This window comes from Hemiscyllium ocellatum (genome assembly GCF_020745735.1).
Source record: "Hemiscyllium ocellatum isolate sHemOce1 chromosome 27 unlocalized genomic scaffold, sHemOce1.pat.X.cur. SUPER_27_unloc_12, whole genome shotgun sequence".
Taxonomy (NCBI): domain Eukaryota; kingdom Metazoa; phylum Chordata; class Chondrichthyes; order Orectolobiformes; family Hemiscylliidae; genus Hemiscyllium; species Hemiscyllium ocellatum.
In genome coordinates, this window is record NW_026867479.1 from 682,020 (window position 1) to 706,469 (window position 24,450).

The following is a 24,450-nucleotide window of genomic DNA, read 5'->3' on the forward strand; positions in this document are numbered from 1 at the left end:
TTATGATTGAAAATACTTTGACCTCTGGAACTGTCTGCCAGAGAGTGTGTTGGAGTCAGATTCAATTACAGTAGTCAAAATAGAGGTGGATCATTAAACTGAAAAGGAAAGCAATTGCAGTGTTCAGTGAAGAATAGTGCAAGGTACTGTAGTGGACGTCAGAGTATGAGTTTCCTGATTGGGGCTGTCCACTTGCTCCTGTTATCATTTCAGGTTGCTGACTTTTCGTTAGCATCCTGCACATGTTGGGGTTTTTTCTCCTTACTAGTATCTATTTGAGTGACTCAGTGACAAATCTAGTTTATGAATTGTTCCTATGATATCTCATGAGAGGGTTTATGATATTCACAGTGTTATATAAATTGTTGTGGGTCACAATGTGTCCAAGTGAGGAAAAACAAACAGTTCATTTTAAATATTTGTTTTTAAACAATGGAAATAAACAATGGAAAACACAACTTGCTGTGTAGTGAGATCATCTGTCTATCATTTATCTAAATTCTCTTTCCTTTACTTGTTTTTTCATTACTTCATCTGCTGAAGTGACTACACTCCAAAAGCTTGTGATTTCAACATAAGAACTAGGAGCAAGAGTCGGCCTTCCGGCCCTTTGAGTCTGCTTCACCACTCAATAAAATCATGACTCATCTTTTCGTGGACTATACTCCACTTACCTGCGTTTTCACCTGATCCCTTAATTCTTTTATTTTTACAAAAACGTATCTACTTCTTCTAGTGATCGCTGAAGTAATGTCGAATACTTCCCTGGGCAAGGAATTCCATATATTAACAACCCTCTGGGTGAAGAAGTTTCTTTTCAGTTCAGTTTTAAACCTGCTTCCTCTAATCTTGAGGCCATGCGCTCTTATCTTAGTCTCACCTACCAGTGCAACATCCTATTTGTATTTCTTTTATAATATATTTCTGTAAGATCTTCCAAACAACTTGCTGGACTACAACCTGGTGTCATGTGACTTATGACTAAAAAATTTCTTATTACGCATCCTCATAGCAGTGGGATTTCAGGGCTCGAAGATAGGGACACTACCACTGCATCATAAAATAAAACCCTCTGCAGCAAATAGTCCTCTTCTGTTGAATGAATGGGGAGAGGTTTCTTCTCAACATGGGATACAAATATTATACCCTTTGAGCCCTCTTCGGTTGAATGAATGGATGTGGAGGTGCCACAGTTGAAATCGTTAAAAATCACATCTTGCCCCTGAATATGTGACACTACCGCTATAGCCCCAGAGCCCGTTGCAGTAAATTGGGTCAGCTGCTGTTGAATGAATGAACGGGAATGAAAAGGGCGGATACACTGAGCCGCTTGTGACATTCCCCACCAATCCCAAAGCTTGTGGTCAGTACCGACCAATCGGAGAGAGAGATTGCAGAGGGTGGGACAGCACGACACGCAAACGCGGCCGCTATTGGTCAGATGGAGTACGGTGCGTTCTGATTGGTCGGGGCGTGGATGACGCGTGTCACGGAAGGAGACGGAAAGAAGAGAAACAAAGATGGCGGCGCGAGGCTGCGGTTTCTGACGGAGGGAGGGGGGCAGACAGGCATCGTTTACCTCAGAAAATACCTTTAAAATACATTTCACATTAAAGTCGGAACTTTTCAAACAAGAGGTGACGGTTACCGGGTGAACGGGAAAACAAATTAAAACTGTCGGCGGTGGAGGAGAGAGAGCCGGCGCCCGCGGCTTCTTCGGCGGCGGCCGGAGCCCAGGAGCTCAACAACCCCCCGGAGCTGGAGGAAGGTCCGAGCTCCAAGAAGCGGGGGGTCCGGCTGGAGGCTGGATTTACTCAAGGCTTGTATCTATTAACTTATTTAAATGGTACCTACTGTATGGGGGTATGGTTTACATTAAAACCGGAGGATCATGTCAGAGTGTTTGTTTATATTGAGCAGTTGTAGTTGGTAAAATACACTCCCTGGAGGAACACCTTCTATGATGCTGCATTTCTTACCTTCTGCCCTTCCCCCATTTGTTATCTCTCATCTCAATTTTACATTCTTTTGATCAAATTTTATTTCACATTAATCAGACTTTCTATCCACTGTGTGCTATTAATTTGTTTGTTGTATTATTGTAAGACAAAATTAATGATATTTCATTTCTGATGTCAGAGTTTGACATTGACTGTGCAGGTGTGAATACCAGTAAGTTGTGGAAATAAATCAACAACTTGTGCTTTTTAACAAAAAGAGCTGTTCACTGCTATCAATGGCATTCTCTCATTTGAGGGTGATGATTCAAGTCTGACCAACAAACTGTTTCATGCAGTTACCTAATTTAATGAAACTTTTTCAGAAAATAACTCTGGCAGATTAAGATTTATACAACTTATTTCTAAGATTCATTTGTGTGCCCAGTTCTCTACCTGGTCTCCTCTACATTGTGGAGAATGGAGGCCAACTTGCAGAACATTTTAGAGACCAGCTCTGGGATGCTGAAACTAAATGACTCCACTGTTCTGTGGCCGATCACTTTAACTCTCTCTCCTCCACCGCCAAACTCTAACCACCTGACGCCTGGCAGAAGAACACCTCATCTTCTGCCTCTTAAATACAGCTGCTGTTTCTCTACTTATCTGGATGTTTGTAGTTTCCTTAATTAGATATTGATTCATGGGGCTTGGTGGTGATAGGGAATCTGTCCATGACTGAGAACAATGTCACAGGCACAAAGCATTAGACATTTTAAAAATACTTTTATTGCAACCTTTTTCAAAATTATAAAGCTATAAAATAGGAAAATAACATTCTAACAACAGTAAACCAACTACTATACTACTCCACAAAACGTATCAAAATTATACTCACTACAGATCAATAAATAATATGCTCAGTGCAATAAGACCTTAGCTTTCAATCTTCAAGAACATCAATTATTACCCGAACACTTGTTTGAAATTCTTTCTGTCAGGGCATAGAGTTCAGTATACCAAACCGACACGGCTACACAAAGGCCTTAATTAAAATGGCAGACAAATCTGGTAATTCAAAAAGGACTGCCATGTCTTTTAAAAATTCTATTTTTTGGTGCACCATATTTGTGAGAATGTCCAAAGCAATGTGTTCCATAATTAACTTGTGCCACCCTGACAGACACCAGGGGAGGGGGTTTCGCAGACACCCAGCACAGCAGAATATTCTTCCTTGCACAAAAAGTGAGGATATTAAAAACTTTCACCCATGCACATCTAGGGAAGATAGGTTTGTCAACCCCAGGAGGAGAGAGACCAAGTCAACCTTACCTCTGGTCCCCAAGATCCTCCCTAGTACTCCTGCCATAGCTCTCCAATACATAAGAGGCTTGTGGCAGGACCATGCTAAAATTACTGGACCTTACACCATTGGTGAGAATCGCTGATAAAGGACCACTGTAAAGGACTGTTACCCATCTAGAAAAATTTCACCTCGACTAAACCACTCCAGGGTATTAAAAAAAAGGAAATGGCCACTCCACCCAGTCAAATCCCTTCTCTACATCCAAGGAAACCAACAACCCTTGAAATGATTGCTGTTGACACACTTGAATCATTTTAAGCAAGCTCCTGGGTTGGATTGGACATGATAAATTACCAAAAGTGTCCAGGTATGTGCGGATTAGGGGGATTGGCTATACCAAATTGTCCCACAGTGTAGAGGGATGTGTAGGATGGATTTGCCATGGGAAATGCATGGAGGAGGGTGGGGGTGTGGGATGCTCTTCGGAGTGTCAGCATGGACTAAATGGGCCAAATGGTCTGCTCCCACACTGTACGGATTCTATGACACCACCAAAGGAGCATTTTATCTGCATCTACCCTGTCAAGCCCCTTTCTGAATTTTGCTGGTTTCAAGAAGATCACTTCTGGTTCTTTGTGTCATAGAGTCATACAGCACAGAAACAGACCCTTCAGTCCAACTCATCCACATTGACCAGAATTCCCAAACTAAATTGCCTCCTTTTGGCCCATATCTACTTAAACCTTTTCATTAATGTACCTATCCAAATGTCTTTTACGTGCAGTAACTGTACCTGCACCTACTACTTCCTTTGGAAGCTCATTCACTCACAAACCATCCTCTCTAAAAAGGTTGCCCTCGGGTTCCTTTTAAATCTCGCTTCTCTCACCTTAAAAAAAAATACACCCCCTAGTTTTGATCACTCCCACGCTAAGGAAGAGATCTTTGCAATTCACCTTACCTACACCCCTTTTGAATTTATAAATCTATATAAGCTCAACCCTCGACTCCTTTGCTCCAGTTAAAAAACAAAATCCCAGCCTCTCCTTATAACTCAACCCCTCCAGCCTTGGCAACATTCTGGTAAATCTTTTCCAAATCCTCTCCAATAGTATCCTTCCTATGACGGGGTGACCAAGACTTTGGTCGATACTCTAAAAGCAACATCCTGGATAACTTCATGACTTCCTAACTCCGTTACTCAATGATGTGAACAATGAAAGCAAATGTGCTAAGCGCCTTCTTAACCACCCTGTCTACCAGTGATGTAACTTTCAAAGAACTACGTACTGACCCCCCCCCCCCCAGGTCTCTCTGTTCTACAACAAGGGCCCTACCATTACTTGTACAAGTTTTGTTGGTTTTACCAAGATGTAACCCCTTGCTTTTATTCACCCCCTCCCTGACATCCTCACCCTCTCACAGGCTTATACTCCCATCACACACTCACTTTACCACACATGCACATACACAAATATGCACTCTTATGCACACACACACACACAAACTCACATGCACACATATACACAAGTCTATGGGGTGAATTTGCATTTAGAGTCAGAGTCATAGAGATGTACAGCATGGAAACAGACCCTTCGGTCCAACTTGTCCATGCCAACTAGATATCCTAATCTAATCTGGTCCCATTTGCCAGCACCTGGCCCATATCCCTCTAAACCGTTCCTATTCATAAACCCATCCAGATGCCTTTTAAATGGTGTAATTATACCAGCCTCAACCACTTCCTCCAGCAGCTCATTCCATACACACACCACCCTGTGTGAAAAACGTTGCTCCTTAGGTCCGTTTTATATTTTTCCCCTCTCATCATACACCTATGCCCTATAGTTCTGGACTCCCCCACCCCAAGGAAAATACTTTGTCTATTTACCCTATCAATGCCCCTCATAATTTTATAAACCTCAATAAGGTCACCTCTCAGCCTCTGACCCTCCAAGGAAAACAGTCCCAGCCTATTCAGCCTCTCCCAATAGCTCAACCCCTCCAACTCTAGCAACATCCTTGAAAGGGTTCAGAAAAGATTTACAAGTTTCACAACATCCTTGGGATAGGAAGGAGACCAGAATTGCATGCAATATTTCAACAGTGGCCTAAGCAATGCTCAATGCTCTGACCAAAAAAAGGAAAGCATACCAAACGCCACCTTCACTATTCTATCTACCTGCGACTCCACTTTCAATGAATTATGAATCTGCACTCAAAGGTCTCTTTGTTCAGCAACACTCCCTCGGACCTTACCGTTAAGTGTCTAAGTCCTGCTTTTCCAAAATCCAGCACCTTGCATTTATCCAAAATAAACTCCATCTGCCTATCCTCAGCCCATTGGCCCATCTGTTCAAGATCCTGTTATACTTATTAGCTGTCTGTTACATCTCCAATTTTGGTGTCATCTGCAAACTTGCTAACTAATACCTCCTATGTTCACATGCAAATCATTTATATAAATGATGAAAGTAGTAGATCCAGCATTGATCCTTGTGGCACACCACTGGTCACAGGCCTCTAGTCTGAAAAGCAACCCTCCACCACCATTCTACCTTGCAGAATTATATTTGCTGATACATTCAATTTTGCTTAAAAATGCACAAAGTCTGCAGGCAGTCAATCCACGCAATATTTTGTAAATTCCTACTTTGGAAATAGAACCAGTCTGACTTGAGATTGGCATACAGATGGTTTCAGGGTAGCATTCTCTCGTTCCACTGCCCCATCGCTTGCTGGGTGGTAGGCACAGTGTTGTCTCATGTTTATTCCCAAGTAATCACTGATCTACTGTAAGGCATTATTGACAAATGGTGTTCCCATTGTTGCTACTAAGCCTTTCAGGGATGCCCCATCTTGGAATTATATCAGTTAGCAAAGCCTTGGCTACGGCACTGACATCCTGTTTAGACGTGGGGAATGTTTCCATCCATTTGGAAAACATACCAACTATTACCAGGCAATCCCTGTTCCCTTAGCTGTGCGTTAGTTGAATAAAATCCATCCGTAAATGTTCAAAGGGGGTGTGCTGCCTGACTCATCTGTATTCCCCTCCCCACACTAATAGTGGCACAGATAACACATCATTCACAATATTTCTAGGAGTAGTGAGTAAATCCCTTAGTGTACCAGTGTGCTGCAATACTGTTGTACATCCCCCCCGCCCCCCCCACCCTTTTTGACACATGGTCCTTACCATGTGTCAGTTTGGCATAGAATGGGTATAATGATTGCGGTAGACAGGGTTTACCATTGGGGCCACACCACACCCCTTCCTTCATGCTGCACCCTGCCCTTGTCCACTCATGCTTCTCCTCCGGCATGGCCTGTGACTGTAACTCCCATATGTCTGCTGTTGGGGTACAAACTTTTGTCATACATACGTCAAACTGATCACTTGGCAGCTGCTGGGCTGCCGTCCTTGCCGCTGAGTCTGCCTTAGCATTGCTTTGAGAAATGGAATTGTTATTTTTGGTGTTGGCTTCACACTTACACACAGCGAGTGATTTGGGCAATAGGACCGCTTCCAGGAGGTCAGACATCAGGCCAGGGTGTGTGATGGGCTTTCCAGAGGAGGTCAAGAAGCCCCTGTGTTTCCACAGGGTTCCAAAATCATGTACAACCGAAAATGCATATTTGCTGTCTGTGTAAATATTCACCGTCCTTTCCTTTGCCTTGACTGAGGCATGTAATTTGGCTATCAGCTCTGCTACTTGCACTGACAGATGAGAAGGGAGCGATCCTGCTTTTACTACCTCTTGGGTAGCAGTAAAGATACTGCATGTGGGGCCAGTAGGGTTTATTCACTATAGCCAACTACGTCCCTGGACGCTACAACACCCTTTTCAGCTGCAGACACGGCTCGCAGAGCAACGCAAGGGTATCTTTCTCACATTGTTCCTTTGTTGGTGCTGCTATTTAAGCAATCATCTACATACAGCAGAAGCGCTGACCCTAGGGTTAAAACAAGAATCTCCAGACTCCTGCGTAGAGCCTCATTATATGTGGTGGGGGGACTCACAGTAACCTTGACAAAGTCGCGTGAAGGTATACGATTTTCCTTTGAGTGAAAAAGTGAACCAGAATTGACTATCTGGGTGTACTGGTACACTAAAGAAGACATTTACTAAATCCACAACAGAGAACCGTTTCCTGTCTGGTGGAAGTTGAGCCAACATAGTATAGGGGTTGGGAACATTTGGGGCACGCAGAACAACAGCGTTATTGACTGCCTGCAGGTCTTGAACAAACCTCCATTCCTCTGGTTCACCCGGAATATTTGCGTTTTTGACTGGAAAAATGGGGGTTCTCGCTAGTGAGATTTCACAGGGGATTATCATTCCAGACTTTAGGAAGGATTCAAAGACTGGAGTAATTCCTTCAATAGCCTCAGGTTTTAACGGGTGTTGTGCTCTGCAAGGACGATACTTAGACTTTGGGGTTATTTGTATGGGTTCACAGCCTCGTATGAGCCCCACGTCATGTTTGCCTTTTGCCCACAACTCAGTAGGGACCTTTCTCAATCTTGGGTCCGAGATTTCTACTTTAGGAAAATGCCAGTATAGTATAATGCTACCTTCCTCAGCTCTCCAGGGCTAGCCGGGGTTACCTGGACTGCCCTATCTGCCTGAGTTAGCCAATTTAGTTTCGTCCTCTATGCCCGCATATCTTCACTGAACCAGATACCCACATCGTCCCTCAAGACCCAATCTTTTGTTTTTTGTGCCTTTAGTACCCATGGTCCCAAATCCTGCCAGCTGTTGCCGGACGCATTTGCCAATGACACGTGAGGAAAAGAGCCTTCCACGTCAAAAAGATAGGTTCTACTTGCTGTCACAGAGACCTTAGATAAGTTCATACTGACTGCACATCTGTAGTCATTCCAATAAAATTTAACCTGTCTCCTGAACCAATCCTTCCCATATGATTTGTCAGGGCTATCGCGGTGTATGTGAGCTGTGCAGTGCAGCATATCCCCAGCGAGAAAATCAGTGTTAATAGGATGAACATGGTTACTTGATTCCATGGCGAGTGAATTGCTCACTGAACTTATCGCTGTCTGGCTTAATCGCCATTCATAGACATACATCAGGGGTCGTGAGTTGTATTTTACAGCCTGCACTGGTAAGTCATCTTTTCGTATTACCTGCAAGCCTGTCGGGGTACTGAGCAAATCCAACCCCAGTCTCTCAGATCCTGAGCCACCAGATTTAAAGGACAGAATTCCGATAACAAAACTGAGAATTGGAATGTTTCCCCATTACTGGTTTTGCACAATAGGGGTGTGGTAAACACCTCTCTTATCACAACTCCTGATGGACCCATTGATTTCAGGAACCTTCCACTCATCTTTATTTGCATTGACTCTCTGAACTGGCTTGTTTTTAAGGACTGAATATGTTGCCCCTGACCTACCAAAAAGGTAACTGGTGTACATTCCACGTATGACATAGAGGTAGGTATCAACTTATATGCATCAATGTTATACTGAACGTATGGTCCACGTTCCGCAATCTCAGCACTCACTATGGAGGTGGGACATGTTTCAGTGCCCGTAAGGTTAGTAGAAGAGATTAGCATAAGCGAGTCTTCATTGCCAAGCATAAAGGAAAAGAGGCTTACCTGTCACTTGTGGGCTGCCCACCTCCACCTTAGCCTTCCCCCGTCAGTCACCCTGCTGTCCAGCCTCTAGGGCTGACTGAGGCTGTCTGTGTGGGCGCTGCCTCGCCTGGTGGTCCGTTGCTCCGCAACAAAGCACCTGCCAGATCTACCTCTGCCAGCCCCTCTTCCTCTTCCGTGACCTCCACCTCTGCCTCTCCCTTTTCCCACAGCATCTCCCTCCAATGGCTGGGCGACCATCTGCATCAGAGCAAGCTGAGCTTATCCTTCTCTTGAGCCAGCAATTTTTCAGCATGTATCGCGTGGTGTTCTATCAAATTGAGCTTTCCTGTGTCCCAGGTAATAAATGTGTCTTTTACCTTCTTTGCAACTTTGTCCTTTATTCCATTGATGAAGCTGTTCCTCAGGTGTGCCTCATACAGTGTGATTTCTGCGGTCGTTATGTCCTCGGGTGGTCCCAGTCACTATGGGTGTTATGGACCTCAGTGAGTCTGTCTCTCTCTCTCTCTCTGTTTGTATCTTTTTTTTGCCAATATGACTTGCTTTTATCTCTGGAGGTTCCCCCTCATTGGGCCCATCTGGGCAAGTCCAACTCAGCCAGTGGTGGTTCCAGGGTTAAAACCACCCTTAAATCTGCTCTCTCTTAAACACACTAGAAACATCTAGAGACAGCAATCCTTTCCCTTGAGTTTTACTCTAAAAGCACACGAGAGTTCACTGGACCCTACTCCTGATTTATTTATTCTCTTAGAATGAGTCTCCATGTAGGATTACTTAAGCCACGACTCTTACCCAGAACCTATTTGATTCGGATCCCGGCGCCAGGACGATCCACAGATTCCCAACCCTCTCGCGTAAAGGGGCCAATTTTGCGCTCGAGATGAAGTGAAAGTCCTTCAAGGCGCTGGCGCCTACACCTCCTGGGAATCTTCCCCAGTTGCGGGGTCCTGGGCAAGCCCCCAAGTTTACTACCATGCAAATTAAATTGATTCGACTATTAGCAAGAGCAAAGAAAAAGTTTATTTTTAATCTCTGCAAAGGGACCCGATACATTGGCAAGACCCCTCATGTAAGGGGTTGCCTGATAGCTTTCCCATATTCCCTTTGTAATATAATTCGCTTTTCCTTATCAACACCTCAAGGCCAGGAGCCTGTAACATTAGAGTTCCTTTCCATATATGGAATTGTTTTTCTCATTACTTGACTGTTGATATAGTAGTTTACTGGCCTTGAAAGTCTACTGTTAGGTCAGTTTAACTTTACATTTTTCTGTCTGTCTGCAAAGTCAGGCCCTTCCTTCTTTGTTCCCCTATGCTTTTATAGATTTCACAATAAATGTTAATTTTCCATTACACTTCCCAATGAACAAACATTAAACACAAGCACCTATTTATTTCATTTTATTTGCTTGCTAACCCTGCTATGACTACACTCCACGTCTGGATGGTTGACAGGCTGGTCAATTGTGGTTTGGGTCTCAATGGACTGAATGTTTTATTGTTCCGGAAGGTGTAGTAGGGGGTCAGAGCTTCAGCAGAAATCCAGCAAAGCTGGGAACAGACAAACATCTTGCTCTGTGAGAACAGGGAGATCAACAGGGGATAGAGAAATCAGGCCCTGAAATCCGAGCTGACACCAGACTACCCTGTGATCAGTGCTTTGATTAGCAGTGCCAACCCTCTATATTCAAGATCTAATTTCTGCCATCCTGAAGGTGGGTCTCTGTAAGAAGTCTCTGATCATAATTATTCTCTTCAATGTGTGCTTTTGCTTCACTTTTGTTACAATGCAACTCACTTTCAGACACACCGTTTTTAGTTTCAGTTTTTGTGATCCTTAGAATCCAGTTTTGATTGCTGATATATTTTCTCTCTTTGTCCCTTTCTTTAGTTCTCTGATCATTTTCCACATCACCTTATCCATGTCCCTTATAAATGTCGACAAGATTACCCCTCGGCCTCTGATGCTTCAGGGAAAATTTTCCTGGCTTATCTATCCTCTCCAACTCTGGTAACAGTCTTGTAAATCTTTCCAACCCCTTTCAAAGTTTCACAAGTTCTTTCCTATATCTTCACTATCCTGTCTACCTGAGACTCCACTTTCAAGGAACTATGAACCTGCACTCCAAGGTCTCTTTGTTCTGCAACATTCCCCTTAACTGTGTCAGTCCGGCCTGGATTGCTTGACCAAAATTCAAACCTGACATTTCTCTAAAGTAAACTGCATCTGCCACTGCTCGGCCAATCCAATCAATTCTAATTTATAGTGAACTCTCTTTCCTCTCTTATTCCCTAGAAGTTAAATATCTCCATCCCACACACTCCCTCGGTTTTCACTTTTCTGAAAGGGGGAGAATAGGGTTGAGAAACGTATTGACTATGATTGAATGGTATGAGCAGACCTGATGGGCTGAATGGCCTCATTTCTGCTCCTATGTCCTATGGTCTCTTGCTGTCCAGGACACAGTGAGAGAATGGGAGCAGGAGTCGGCCATTTGGTCTTTTGACCCTGCACCAGTATTGAACTCATCATAACTGGATGTGGATCTACCGACATCGAGGTGGATAGTTTTGGACTTTTTCACTGGAGCATAGACGGTTGAGAGGTGACCTTATTGAGGTTTGTAAAATCATTGGGGGGGGGCGTGGTGGATGGATAGATGAGCTGAATGGCAGGTGTCATTTCCTTCGGGTGGTGGTTTCAAGATTAGAAAGCAAATTTTGAACATGAGTGGAGAAAGATTTTAAAAAGTCTTCAGGGGCACCATGTTTTTTCATGGAGTGGTTCATGTGTGGGATAAATGTCCAGAGAAAGTGGTGGATGCAGATACAGTTACAATGTTTTAAAAGACATTTGATTAAGTATGTGAATAGGAAAGGTTTGGAGGGATATGAGCCAAACACAGGCGGGTGGGACTAGTTTGGTTTGAGAACACAATCCGCATGGACTAGTTGGACTGAAGGGTCTGTTTCTGTGCTGTCTGACTCTGTAACTGTTCTGTACTGGTCGTAAAACCATTTTCTTGCCTTCCCCCATAAACATCCACTTCTTTGTTGTTCCAAAATCAGATGAACTCAGCCTTGAATATATTCAAGGACCCCCTAACTGCAGGGAGATATCCCTCATTTCCTCTTGCTGATTGCTTGCTGCATCTGTCTGATGACTGGCATTGACTGGTGTAGGAGGATGCTGAGGCCACTTTGTACACCCACACGTCATTCCTGATGAAGCGCTGTGCCCGAAACGTCGAGTCTCCTTGGATGCTGCGTGACCTGCTGTGCTTTTTCTGCACCACACATTTTGACTCTGATCTCTTGTATCTGCAGTTTTCACCTCCTCCACATCCTAATACATCTCCATTTAAACAAAAGCAATGACTTCACATTGTGGTACTGCATTTGCCATGTGTTTGCCAACTGTGGTCTTCTCTACATTGGAAAGACCAAGCGTAAACTTGGGGAATGGTTAGCCAGGCATTGCAGCTGGGTCTGCAGAGGCCGTACGGACTTCCCAGTCACCACCTGTTTTTGTTCTCGTTCCCACTCCCTCTCTAACACGACCATCTTTGGCCTCTTCCGTTGCCAAGACAAACCAAGCCTCAAATTGGAGGAACAACACCTCACCTTCCTCCTGAGCAGTCCACAGCCCAGAGGACTCAACATTGCGTTCTCCAATTCAAATAACCTCCCTTCCCATCCCCAATTCCCTTCCCAGTCCTTCCCCCCCCCCCCCCCCCCCCCCCCCGCCACCCACCCTCGTGATGAAAGGCTTATGCCTGAAATGTTGATTCTCCTGCTGCTCGGATGCTGCCTGACCTGCTGTGCTTTTCCAGCACTACACTCTCGACACTGAGTTAGGATACCTGGTCGGCATGAACGGGTTGGACCAAAGGATCTGTTTCCGAGCTGGACAACTCTATGACTCTAAATAATAAAAAGTATACTTTGACAAATAACAAACTATATCCTGATGAAGGGCTCTGGCCCGAAACGTCGAATTTCCTGTTCCTTGGATGCTGCCTGACCTGCTGTGCTTTGACCAGCAACACATTTTCAGCTCTATCCATGTTAACAAGGCTTGGTACATCACATGCTTTATTAACCATTCTCAACAGGTTCTGTCCCTTCAGTGACTGGGTAGCATATACATGCTGGTGCATAATCTCCTTCACTAGTATTTACGCCCTACCCTAAGCAATTGCACAAGTAACAGCAAAGGGTAAACAGCACAAGGATCAAAAAACAGTGAGGGTAAACAGCACAAGCCCCAGTAAAAACAGATGTAAAGTCAGTGTAACATGTCACTATAATAGATTCTGGATTAGTGGTGCTGGAAGAGCACAGCAGTTCAGACAGCATCCGAGGAGCAGTAAAATCGACGTTATATGTGTGCATGTGGGTCTTTGTCTGTCTGGGTTGGGGGTTGAGTGTAAGAAAGTGTGTGTGTGTGTGTGTGTAGTGAATGCAGAGTGTCTTAAGTCTGTGAGGGGGTGAATGTAAGGGTGTGTGTGGGTGTCTGTGTGTGCGTATGTGTGTATAGGAGTGCCTGTGTGTGTGTGTGTGTGTGTGTATGTATAGTGCAATGGTGGTCACCTGTAATGTGACATGAACCCAAGGTCCCGGTTGAGGCCCTCCCTATGGGTACCGAACTTAGCTATCGGCCTCTGCTCGGCCACTTTTCTCTGCTGCCTGTCCTGAGAATGCTAACCCGAGAATGCAACTTTTTTTTAAAAAAAAGGTTTTGTGATTTACACATGAAAGAAGTGAAACTATCACTGTATTCAAACAGATAAAAGGCTTAACAGACAATCAATTTTTCAATGTATAATTTCAGTTACATCACACTGTAAATTTTTGCTATAAATTCTGTGTGCTAGGATTGAGCCCTCCACTATCACCTGATGAAGGAACGTCGCTCCGAAAACTAGTGTGCTTCCAATTAAACCTGTTGGACTATAACCTGGTGTTGTGTGATTTTTAACTTTGTACACCCGAGTCCAACACCAGCATCTCCAAATCATGACTGTTATCAAACAGGCACAGAAATATACAGCACAGAAATAGACTTTTTTTCCCTCTCATGCACATACACACTTATAAGTCCATGGGGGTGAATTTGAACTTGGAGAATGATAAATGCAGACACATTCTATTTTGCTCAGAAAATGCACAATCTGCAGGCAATCAATCCATGTAATAGTTTGTAAATTCTGCTTTGGAAATAGAACCAGTCTGACCCAAGATTGGAACACAGACAGACTCTGACCTCACACCTTTAATGCATTGGCTGAGCTGAGATGTCACATTTTGCTATAAAATCTTCAGTTATCTTGAGAAAGTGACCTACAAGAATTTCTGGGATTTACATGGTAATAACTGCAACCCATTCTAAAAGATGAAAGACTTAATAATCCAGGTTTGTTCAATACATCATTTCAGTGGCAGGAAACTATAATGTTTTCCTCTAAGTTCTGTGTCTTAGATTAGATTACTTTGTGTGGAAACAGGCCCTTCAGCCCAACAAGTCCACACCGACCCTTCGAAGAGCAACCCACCCAGACCCATTCCCCTAACACTACAGGCAGTTTAGCATAGCCAATTCACCTGGTCTGCAAATCTTTGGACTGTGGGAGAAAACTGGAACACCTGGAGGGTGCCCACACAGACACGGGGAGAATTCAAACTCCACATACAGTTGCCTGAGACAGGAATTGAATCCGGGTCTCTCGGGCTGTGAGGCAGCAGTGCTAGCCACCGTGCCGCCCTTATGATCTTATTCATCCACAGTCACCTGATGAAGGATCAGCACTCTGAAAGCGAGTGCTTCCAAATAAACCTGTTGAACTATAACCCGGTGTTGTGTGATTTTTAACTTTGTCCAGGTTAGAATGGATTGACTGTGCTAAATTACATAGTGCCCAGGGACGTGCAGGTTAGGCACATTAATCTGGGGGTAAATGTTGAGCAATAGGAGTAAGGAATGGGTGTGGCTGGGTTACCCTTCGGAGGGAGTGTGGAATATTTGGGCCGAGTGGCCTGCTTCCAGAGAAGGGATTGTCACAAACTTTTATTTATGCTTCCCAAAATCAGACCTGCTCACTCTCAGCAGTATCCCAATGTTGTGAAAGATATTAACTTTCAGGTGGAGTTATCCAAAATTCAGAGAGATGTCGGTCTTAATGTTTTTGCTTTTCTGCCCCTGTGAGATCCTGAACCAGCGACTTCGAGGAGTATTAGTTAGAGTGGAATGAGAACAGAGGGGAAGAGAGAGTGGGATGGTGCTTTCAATTTTGTGGAATTGTGAAAAGAAAAGAATGTTCCACAGAAAGCAGAATTGCTTATTCAGAATTCCCACACTGGACTGACAGTGATGACTTTTGTAATCTCTTTTTACAGAGTATTTGAACATCTGAAGACAGAAGTTTCAAAATTAACAGATGAAGGCCTTCTACCTGAAACGTCGACTCTCCTACTCCTACTTGGATGCTGCCTGATCTGCTGTGCTTTACCAGCGCTGCACTTTTTGACTCTGACTCTCCAGCGTCTGCAGTCTTCACTTTGACGTCAATGTCTGGCAGTCACTCAATCCATCGGGATCGCAACTGTTTTCAACTATGATTCTGTGAGAAGGAGCAAAGCTTTGTGGTTCCTGTTTGAGTACGTTTTCAGCATCAGTGGGACTGGCTGAGAGACCCTACTATTGCAGGACACGGAGAGTGGAGCCTGAAACAGTTATCCAGCCCGGAAAGAGGAATTCACGCCCAGGAGGGGCTGTACACATGTTTGTATGCGGCTGAAGGTTCGGCCATGGAGAAACCTGAGGAATCCCATCCCGTGGAGAAACGTTGGAAATGTGATGACTGTGGGAAAGGCTTCTGTGTCCCGTCTGCCCTGGAGATTCATTGGCGCAGTCACACCGGGGAGAGGCCATTCTCCTGCCCCGAGTGTCGGAAGGCCTTTGTCAGTTCCTCCGACCTGCTGACCCACCAGCGGATCCACACGGGGGAGAGGCCGTTCTCCTGTCCCGACTGTGGGAAGGCCTTCATCAATTCCTCCAACCTGCTAACCCACCAGCGGGTCCACACAGGGGAGAGGCCCTTCAGCTGCCCTGAATGTGGGAAGGCCTTTACCAAGACCTCCAACCTGCTGACCCATCGGCGGATCCACACAGGGGTGACGCTCTTCAGCTGCCCAGAGTGTGGAAAGGCCTTTACCCAGGCCTCCACCCTGCAGACCCACCGGCGGGTCCACACAGGGGAGAGGCCCTTCAGCTGCTCTGAGTGCGGGAAGGCCTTCACCCAGGCCTCCAACCTACTGACCCACCGGCGGATCCACACAAGGGAGAGGCCCTTCAGCTGCCCAAAGTGCGAGAAGGCCTTCAGCCATTCCTCTGCTCTGCAGACCCACCAGCGGGTCCACACAGGGGAGAGGCCCTTCAGCTGCCCTCAGTGCGGGAAGGCCTTCACCCAGGCCTCCAACTTGCTAACCCACCAGCGGATCCACACGGGAGAGAGGCCGTTCGTATGTCCCGAGTGTGGGAAGGCCTTCATCAATTCCTCCAACCTGCTGGCCCACCAGCGGGTCCACACAGGGGAGAGGCCCTTCAGCTGCCCTGAGTGCGGGAAAGCCTTTACCAAGGCCTCCACCCTGCTGACCCACCAGCAGGTCCATACGGGGGAGAAGCCCTACAGCTGCCCTGAGTGCGAGAAGGCCTTTACCAAGGCTTCCAACCTGCTGACCCATCGGCGAGTCCACATGGGGGAAGAGGCCGTTCAGCTGCCCTGAGTGCGAGAAGGCCTTCAGCCATTCCTCTGCTCTGCTGACCCACCAGCGGGCCCACACGGGGGACAGGCCCTTCAGCTGCTCCCAGTGCGGCAAGGCCTTTACCCAAGCCTCCAACTTGCTAACCCACCGGCAGAGAGAGGAGAGAAGCCCTTCAGCTGCTCCAAGTGCAGGAAGGCCTTCAGTGATTCCTCTGCCTTGCTGAGGCACCAGCGGGTCCACACAGAGGAGAAGCCCTTCAGCTGCCCTGAATGCGGGAAGGCCTTCAGCAATTCCTCCGACCTGCTGACCCACCAGCGGGTCCACATGGGGGAAGAGGCCCTTCAGCTGTCCAGAGTGTGGGAAGGCCTTCACTTGCTCCTCCCACCTGCGAGTTCATGGGCCATTGCAGGGGGATTGAAGGACTAACGGTCGTCATTACCGACTGAACTATCAACCCAATGCCAGGGCTCCCGGGTTCGATTCCCACCGCGACAGATGGTGGAATTGGAATTTGGTCCGAAATCTGGAGGTTAGAATCTAACGATTAAACCATTGACGGTGGGCTGGGGGTGGAAGAAACCCCCCATCTGATTCACTCAGTCCCTTTTTAGGGAAGGAAACTGTCATTGTGGGAGAGGATTCACTCAGTCGTCCCAGCTGCATCCTTTACCCAGTCTGGCCTACACGTAACTCCAGACCCACAGCAGTGTGGATGACTCTACACTGCCCGTCCAACTTACTTGGAGACAGGGTATGAGTTGAAATTGCTGAGTGAGGCAATACTTCCTCCGGGTTAAGGCTGTACCAAGGATCCAATTACAAAGGGACAACTTGGTGGTGAGCAATAATGAAGAAAGTGAGGGGTTGGAGAGGGTGTGTGCACTTTGACCTTGAGCTGATTTTTTAAAAAATGCTACTTTTGCTACGCCTTTCTGCTGGGAGCTTCTGAAGCTGTAACAAAGTTGGGTCACAATAAAGATTACCTGAACTTCCCACCGAGCTCAGACTCTCATTGAGAGCTTTGAACTGCAATAGGTTTTGGTTTTAAAACTGCTCATTTCTTACAAGTGGAAGTGAGAACTGCAGATGCTGGAGATTAGAGTGGTGCTGGCAAAGCACAGCAGGTCAGGCAGCATCCGAGGAACAGGAAAAATTGACATTTCGGGCAATGTTGATGTTCCTTCTCCTCGGTTGCTGCCTGACCCGCTGTGCTCATTTCTTATAACCTCCTGTACTATGTTTCCAATGTTGTGTATCGGTTGCAGCAGTGAATGAGTAGCCAGTATTGTTGGAAATTGTAAATTTTTCAGGAGTGCAGGTATGACATCATGTCATCGGCATTGTACAGTTTCCTGGCAGCGCTAGGAGGTTTGGGCTGTGTCCATGAGGGTGGATAAAGTTAAAAATCACACAACACCAGGTTAAAGTCCAACAGGTTTATTTGGAAGCACTAGGTTTCAGAATGTTGCTCCTTCCACAGGTAGCTGTGAAGCAGGATCATAAGGCACAGAATTTAGAGCAAAAGCTCAGTGTCATACAACTGATAGGATACATTGTACAAATCTAGATTGTGGATTAGTCTTTCATCTTTTACCATGGGTTGCAGGTTTCAGTTCGTTAATATGTATACCCCTGAACTATTTTTAATTCACCTTCGAGATGGTTTAAGGTTTTATGAAAATAGGTAACATCTCAGCTCAGATACTGCAAAAAAGGTGTGAGATTCGAGTCTATATCCCAATCTTGAATCAGACTGGTTCTATTAACCAAAGTAAGAATTCATAAAATATTGCAGTTTGTGTGCTTTTTGAGCAAAATTGAATATATCTGCAAATATAATTCTGCAAATGCAAATTCACTCCATAGACTTGTGAGTGCATGCGAGTTTATGCATGCATGTTAATGAAGTGTGTGTTTGATGGAGTATAAGCCTGTGAGACGGTGTGAGTATTAGATGTGTCTGTGTGTGTCTGAGAGTAACAGATGAAGGCAAGGAGTTGCATTTTACTAAAACAAGGACGGACAGGACTTGTACAGTTAATGGTAGCGCCCTGCGTCGTCTTGTAGAACAGAGAGACATGGGGTGGGGTGGAAGAGTTCAGGTACATAAAGTTAAAATTCACACATCATCAGATTGGAAGCACGACCTTCTTCATTGGGTGTTTGTGGAGCAGGATCATAAGACACAACCAGCTGATGAAGGAGCAGCGCTCGCAAATGAGCCTGTTGGGAGTATCACCTGGTGTTGCGTGAATTTTAACTTTGGACTGAGGTGTACAACACCAGCATCTCCAAATTAGGTACATAATTCTTTGAAAATTGCGGCATTGGCAGACAGGGTGGTGATCGAGGCATTTAGCACACTTGCTTTCATTGTTAAAGCCGTTCAGTGTAAGAATTGGGACATCATGTTGAAGCTGTCCAGGATTTTTGCGAGGTTTGCAATATTGGTGAAGCCACGGTTAGAGCACGGAGTACAGTTCTGGTCGCCTTATTGACGACCATAGGTTGACAGGTGACCTTATTTCGAATTATAAAATCATGAGGCGTGTTGGAAAGATAAATATCACCGGGGGAAAAAAATTGTGAATCTCTTCTATTTTTACTTCACTTGGCATTTGGACACTTAAATTCTGTCAGCGTCGCCAGAGCGCATACTGCCGGTGTCAGGAAGAAAATGCGCATGCTCCTGGCTGCAAGGAAGGCACGCATCAGGACTTTCTTTTGGTGGGCCAGTCAGGAGCCTTGGAGGACCGGAAAGTGACTGGTCCTCCACCAACAGAGCCTTCCTATTGTCTGAATGCAGAAGTTGGAATACAAGCTTCGGAACCTGCTGTTGCTGCTCCTCTCTCTCAATGAAGACTGAGTTTGCTGCAGACTACAACCATCTGTGAGTACAGCACTCTCCTCTCAACTCCTTTTTTTGTTCTGGGCTTCAATTTTTGACTTGCAACAACCGAAAGGAAAAGGAAATGCATCCACGGAGTGGGCAGAATCGGGAAAAGGTTTCCATATCCAGACAGTGGTTCATGTATGGAATGAATGTCCAGAGGAAGTGGTGGATGCACGTACAGATGCAACGGTTAAAAGACATGTGGATAAGTACATGAATAGGCACGATGCGGAGGGATAGGAGCCAAACACTGGCAAGTGGCACTAGTTTAGTTTGAGAACATAGTCAGCATGGAATAGTTGGGCTGAAGGGTCCGTTTCTGTGCTGTCTGACTGTAACTGTTCTGTCGTGGTCTTAAAACCATTTTCTTGCCTTCCACTTTAAATGTGGTTACTGTACCTGCATCCAACACAAACTACAAAACACACCTTATCCACACAACATAAAAATCCACATTTTGTTGTTCAAAAATCATATGAACTCAGCCTTGAATATATTTAATGACCCCCTAAATGCATGAAGACATCCTCACTTCTAATCCCAGTTCATCTTGCTAATATACCACTTGCCTTGCTGCACCTGTCTGACAACTGGCAGTGACTGGTGTAGAAGGACGCTGAGGGCTAACCTTATAAGAGGTTTGTAAGGGACGTGGGGGAAAAGGCCTTGGGTATTGACTCTCCAAGGTAGGAGAGTCCAGAACTAAAGTGGCATAGCTTTTAGGTGAGCGGGGAAAGGGACATGAGGGGAAACCTTTTCACAGAGTGTGGTGCATGTATGGAACTGCCAGAGGAAGTGGTGGAGGTTGAAACAAGTACAACATTTTAAAAGGCATCTGGATGGGTACACTAACAGAAAGGGTTTAGAGGGATGTGGGCCAATGTCGGCAAGCGAGACAAACTTAATTTAGGATAGCTGGTCAGCACCGAGTTGGGCTGAAGGGTCCGTTTCTGTGCTGTAATACTAGAATTGTCTTCGGTGGATGCAGAAGTGTGGTTGTGAAGACTGGACTTTCAGAGCAGCTTTCCAAGATGTTTTGCCCTTACTGAGAGCAAAAGAAGTTACAATGAAATCTTTCATTTGTGAGACAGCAACTGAGTGAGGGAGTACATCTGGGAGTTTGGTGGAAAGTGGGAATTCATTGCACTGTGGGGATGAAGACCTACCCTATCCAGTCATTTCTGCTGGTGGATGAGACCAGGCCTCAAGTTGAGGGGGAGTAGATTTAGGATAGAGATAAGGAGGAACTGCTTTTCCCGGAGAGTAGTCAATCTATGGAATTCTCTGCCCAAGAAAGAGAGGCAGCTTCATTAAGCATATTCAAGACACAGGTGGATGGGCTTTTTTTGGTCAGGGAATTAAGGGTAGTTGCGACAATGTAGTGAGGAGGAGCCGAACCGATGGATATATCAGCCATCATCTTAGTGAATGGTGGAGCAGGCCAACTCCTGCTTCTTCTACTATGAAACTATAATCCTGCATTTCCCATGGCTAACCCACCTAACCTGGACATTATGGGCAATTCAGCATGGCCCATCCAATTCAGCTGAATCTCCATCCCACACACTCTCCCTCCATTTTCACTGTTGATGTCCTGGACACAGTGAGAATTGGGAGCAGGAGTAGGCCATTTGGTCTTTCGAGCCTGGACCAGCATTGAACAGGTCATAACTGGATATGAATCTACCTCTATTGAGGTGGATAAGCTCAAGAAGAAAGTGAGGGCTGCAGATCAGAGTCGAGTGTGGGGTACTGGAAAAGCACAGCAGGTCAGGCAGCATCTGAGGAGCAGAGAAGAGAACTGGGGGGGGGGGTACAGAGAGAGAGAGGAGGAGAACTACTTCTAAGGTAGGTATCCTTGGAAGAGACTTCATAGTGAAGTTGAAATCAACTCAGAGAAAGTGAGGACTGCAAATGCTGGAGATAAGAGTGGAGAACATTGTGCTGGAAAAGCACAGCAGGTCAGGCAGCATCTGAGGAGCAGGAGAATCTTTTGATTCTTGATGAAGGGCTTATGCCCGAAACACCAATTCTGCTGCTCCTGGGATGCTGCCTGACCTGCTGTACTTTTCCAGCACTACACTCTTCACACTAATTTAGGATATCTAGTCGGCATGGACAGGTTGGACCAAAGGATCTGTTTCCTAGCTGTACAACTCTATGACTCTAAATAATGAAAAGTGTACTTTGACAAATAACAAACTATCTCCATGTTAACAAGGCTTAGTACACCACATGGTTTACTAACCATTCTCAACAGGTCCTGTCCCTTCAATAACTGAGGAACAGATGCTGGTGTATAATCTCCTTCACTAGTATTTACACACTACCCTCAGCAATTGCACAAGTAACAGTGAGGGGTAAACAGCACAAGGATTAAAAAAAAAGAGGGTAAACAGCACAAGCGCCAGTAAAAGCAGATGGAAAGTGAGTGTAAAATGTGACTATGACAGGACAGGCCCCACATTCCTTCCCCTCCGTCCCCCCCACAACCTGCCTCACCTTTCACCTCCCGGGCCCAGTACCTTCCAGGTGGCCCCATAGTTGACACAGGGGCCGCCCCACGACCAGTAGAACTCCACCACCCAGGCGGCCGACCAGTTCCCAAGCAGGGCCTTAACCCCATCCGCCTCCAGAATGGTCACCGGCTCCTGCCTGCTGTACAGCCGGCCGGTGTGGCCGTGACACAGCAGCTGCACCAGGAAGGCGGCGGTGACCAGTGACGGGGGTCTGCCCCGGGCCGCACGGCGCCATTTTCCTAACGGCCGCCGCTTCCCCGCTCGAGCGACTTCTCCTCCCAACCGCCTTCACCCCCGCGTGACGTCTGCACGGGGGGATGGGCGGGGCCGGGGGAGCCTCACCGTCACCAAGCAACAGCCACCTCGCGCTACAACTGCTCATTCACAAAAACAAACTCTCCTGTCTCGCTCTGCAGCTGCAGGGGGGACACTGCCACGTTTCGAGGAGCCCTGTCTACATTGGGAAAGCTCACCGCTCCATTTAAACAGATATTCCGACATCTAACGGAACGGCCTCATATCTAAAGGGGGCAATCTGCATTTTAAAGGGACATGGACATTTTAACGGGCTATTTCTGCAAATACAGAGATGTAAATGGACGAGATTACATTTCAAAGGGATGTGGCACATTCAAAGGGATATCTTAATATGTAAAGTGACGCAGTTATATCTAAATGAATCTACATTTCGAAGAGACGTTGCCCTGTTTATAAGTAGAGACAATAGGTGTGAATCTTCGAGTAAAAAATGAGGTCTGCAGATGCTGGAGATCACAGCTGCAAATGTGTTGCTGGTCAAAGCACAGCAGGTTAGGCAGCATCTCAGGAATAGAGAATTCGACGTTTCGAGCATAAGCCCTTCATCAGGAATAGGTGAATAGGTGTGAATTCTGTCTGTGTCCCAATGTTGAGTCAGATTGACATTTTTCTTTGAAAAGCTCTGCATTTAAATTACATTCTTGAGAAGGTGTAGGTTAGGGAGAATTGGCGTTGCTAAATTACCCATATTGACCAGGGATGTACAGTTTTGGGTGGCTTGGTCATGGGAAATAACAAATAAGGAGTTGGGTATGGGTGGGATACTGTTCAGAAGGCCAGAGTGAGATAGAGGGGCTGAATGGCCCACTTCCACATTGTGGGGAGGGTCATAGAATCCCGACAAAGGGGCATTTTATCTGCATCTATTCTGTCAAGTCCCTTTCAGAATTCAACTGGTTTCAGTAAAGGTAGACAGCACAGAAACAGATAGTTCGGTCCAATTCGTCCAGGCCGACCAGGATTCCAAACTAAACCAGTCCCATTTGTCTGTATTTCACCCATATTCCTCTAAACCTTTCTATTCATGTACCCATCCAAATGTTGTTTCAATGTTGTTATTATATCTACATCTACCACATCCTCAGCAAGTTCATTCCACAGACAAAGCCACCCACTTTCCAAATGTTGCTCCTCAGGTTCCTTTTAAATCTCTCTCCTCCAAGTAATATGCCATTTTCTATTCACTTACCTCCACTCCTCATGATTTTATCAATCTCAATGAAGTCACCCCCCAACCTCCTGTGCTCCAGTGAATAAAGTCCCAGCCTCTCCTTACAACTCAAACCCTCCAGTCCTAGCACCGTCCTGGTAAATCTTTACCAAACCCTCTCTGATAGTATCCTTCCTATGACAGGGCCACCAGAACTGTACTCAGTACTCTAAAAGTGGCCTCACCAACATCCTGTACAACCTCAACATGATGTCCCAACCCCTATACTCAATGGTGTGAACAATGAAGGCAATGTTGCGAAATGCCACCTTAACCGCCCTGTCTACCAGTGATGCAACTTCCAAAGAACTATGTACCTGAACACCACCCCCCCACGTCTGTCTGTTCTATAACATGAGCCAGGGCCCTAACCTTATCTGGACAATGCTGCCCTTCCTTGTTTTAGCAAAATGCAACCCCTTGCTTGTATTAATACCTCTCTCACACATGCTCCCCCCTCAGACATGCACATTTTTCCCCCCAATACTCTCTCAGGCTTTTCTCCATCACAGTCACATTTTACCAAGCATGTACACATTCTCACACACAAACTCACATGCACGCACACACAATTCTTTGGGGTGAATTTGTATTGGCAGAATTTATTTGCAGATACATTCAATTTTGCGCAAAAAGCACACAATTTCCAGGCAGTCAATCCATGTAATATTTTATGAATTCCTCCTTTGGAAATAGAACCAGTCTGATTCAAGATTGGAATACTAACAGACTCAAATCTCACACCTTTAAATGCATTGTCTGAGCTGAGATATTATCTTTTTTATAAAACCTTAAGTCGTCTCAAGAATGTGACTTAAAAGATGTTCTGGCAGTTACTCGTTAATGAACCAAAACCTGCACCCATTCTAAGAGATGAAAGAC

The 24,450-nt window shown here is 45.6% G+C and overlaps 1 protein-coding gene and 1 pseudogene across 1 annotated transcript; one reads left to right on the forward strand and one right to left on the reverse strand.

Moving 5' to 3' along the window:
• The window catches only part of LOC132807288 (zinc finger protein 135-like), a 59,360-nt pseudogene that overhangs the window by 33,240 nt on the left and 1,670 nt on the right, over positions 1–24,450 (reverse strand).
• On the forward strand, positions 15,265–17,621 carry LOC132807276 (gastrula zinc finger protein XlCGF7.1-like). The gene has a single exon (XM_060821543.1). The coding sequence runs from the start codon at positions 15,672–15,674 to the stop codon at positions 16,647–16,649; it is 978 nt and encodes a 325-aa protein (XP_060677526.1). The 5' UTR covers positions 15,265–15,671; the 3' UTR covers positions 16,650–17,621.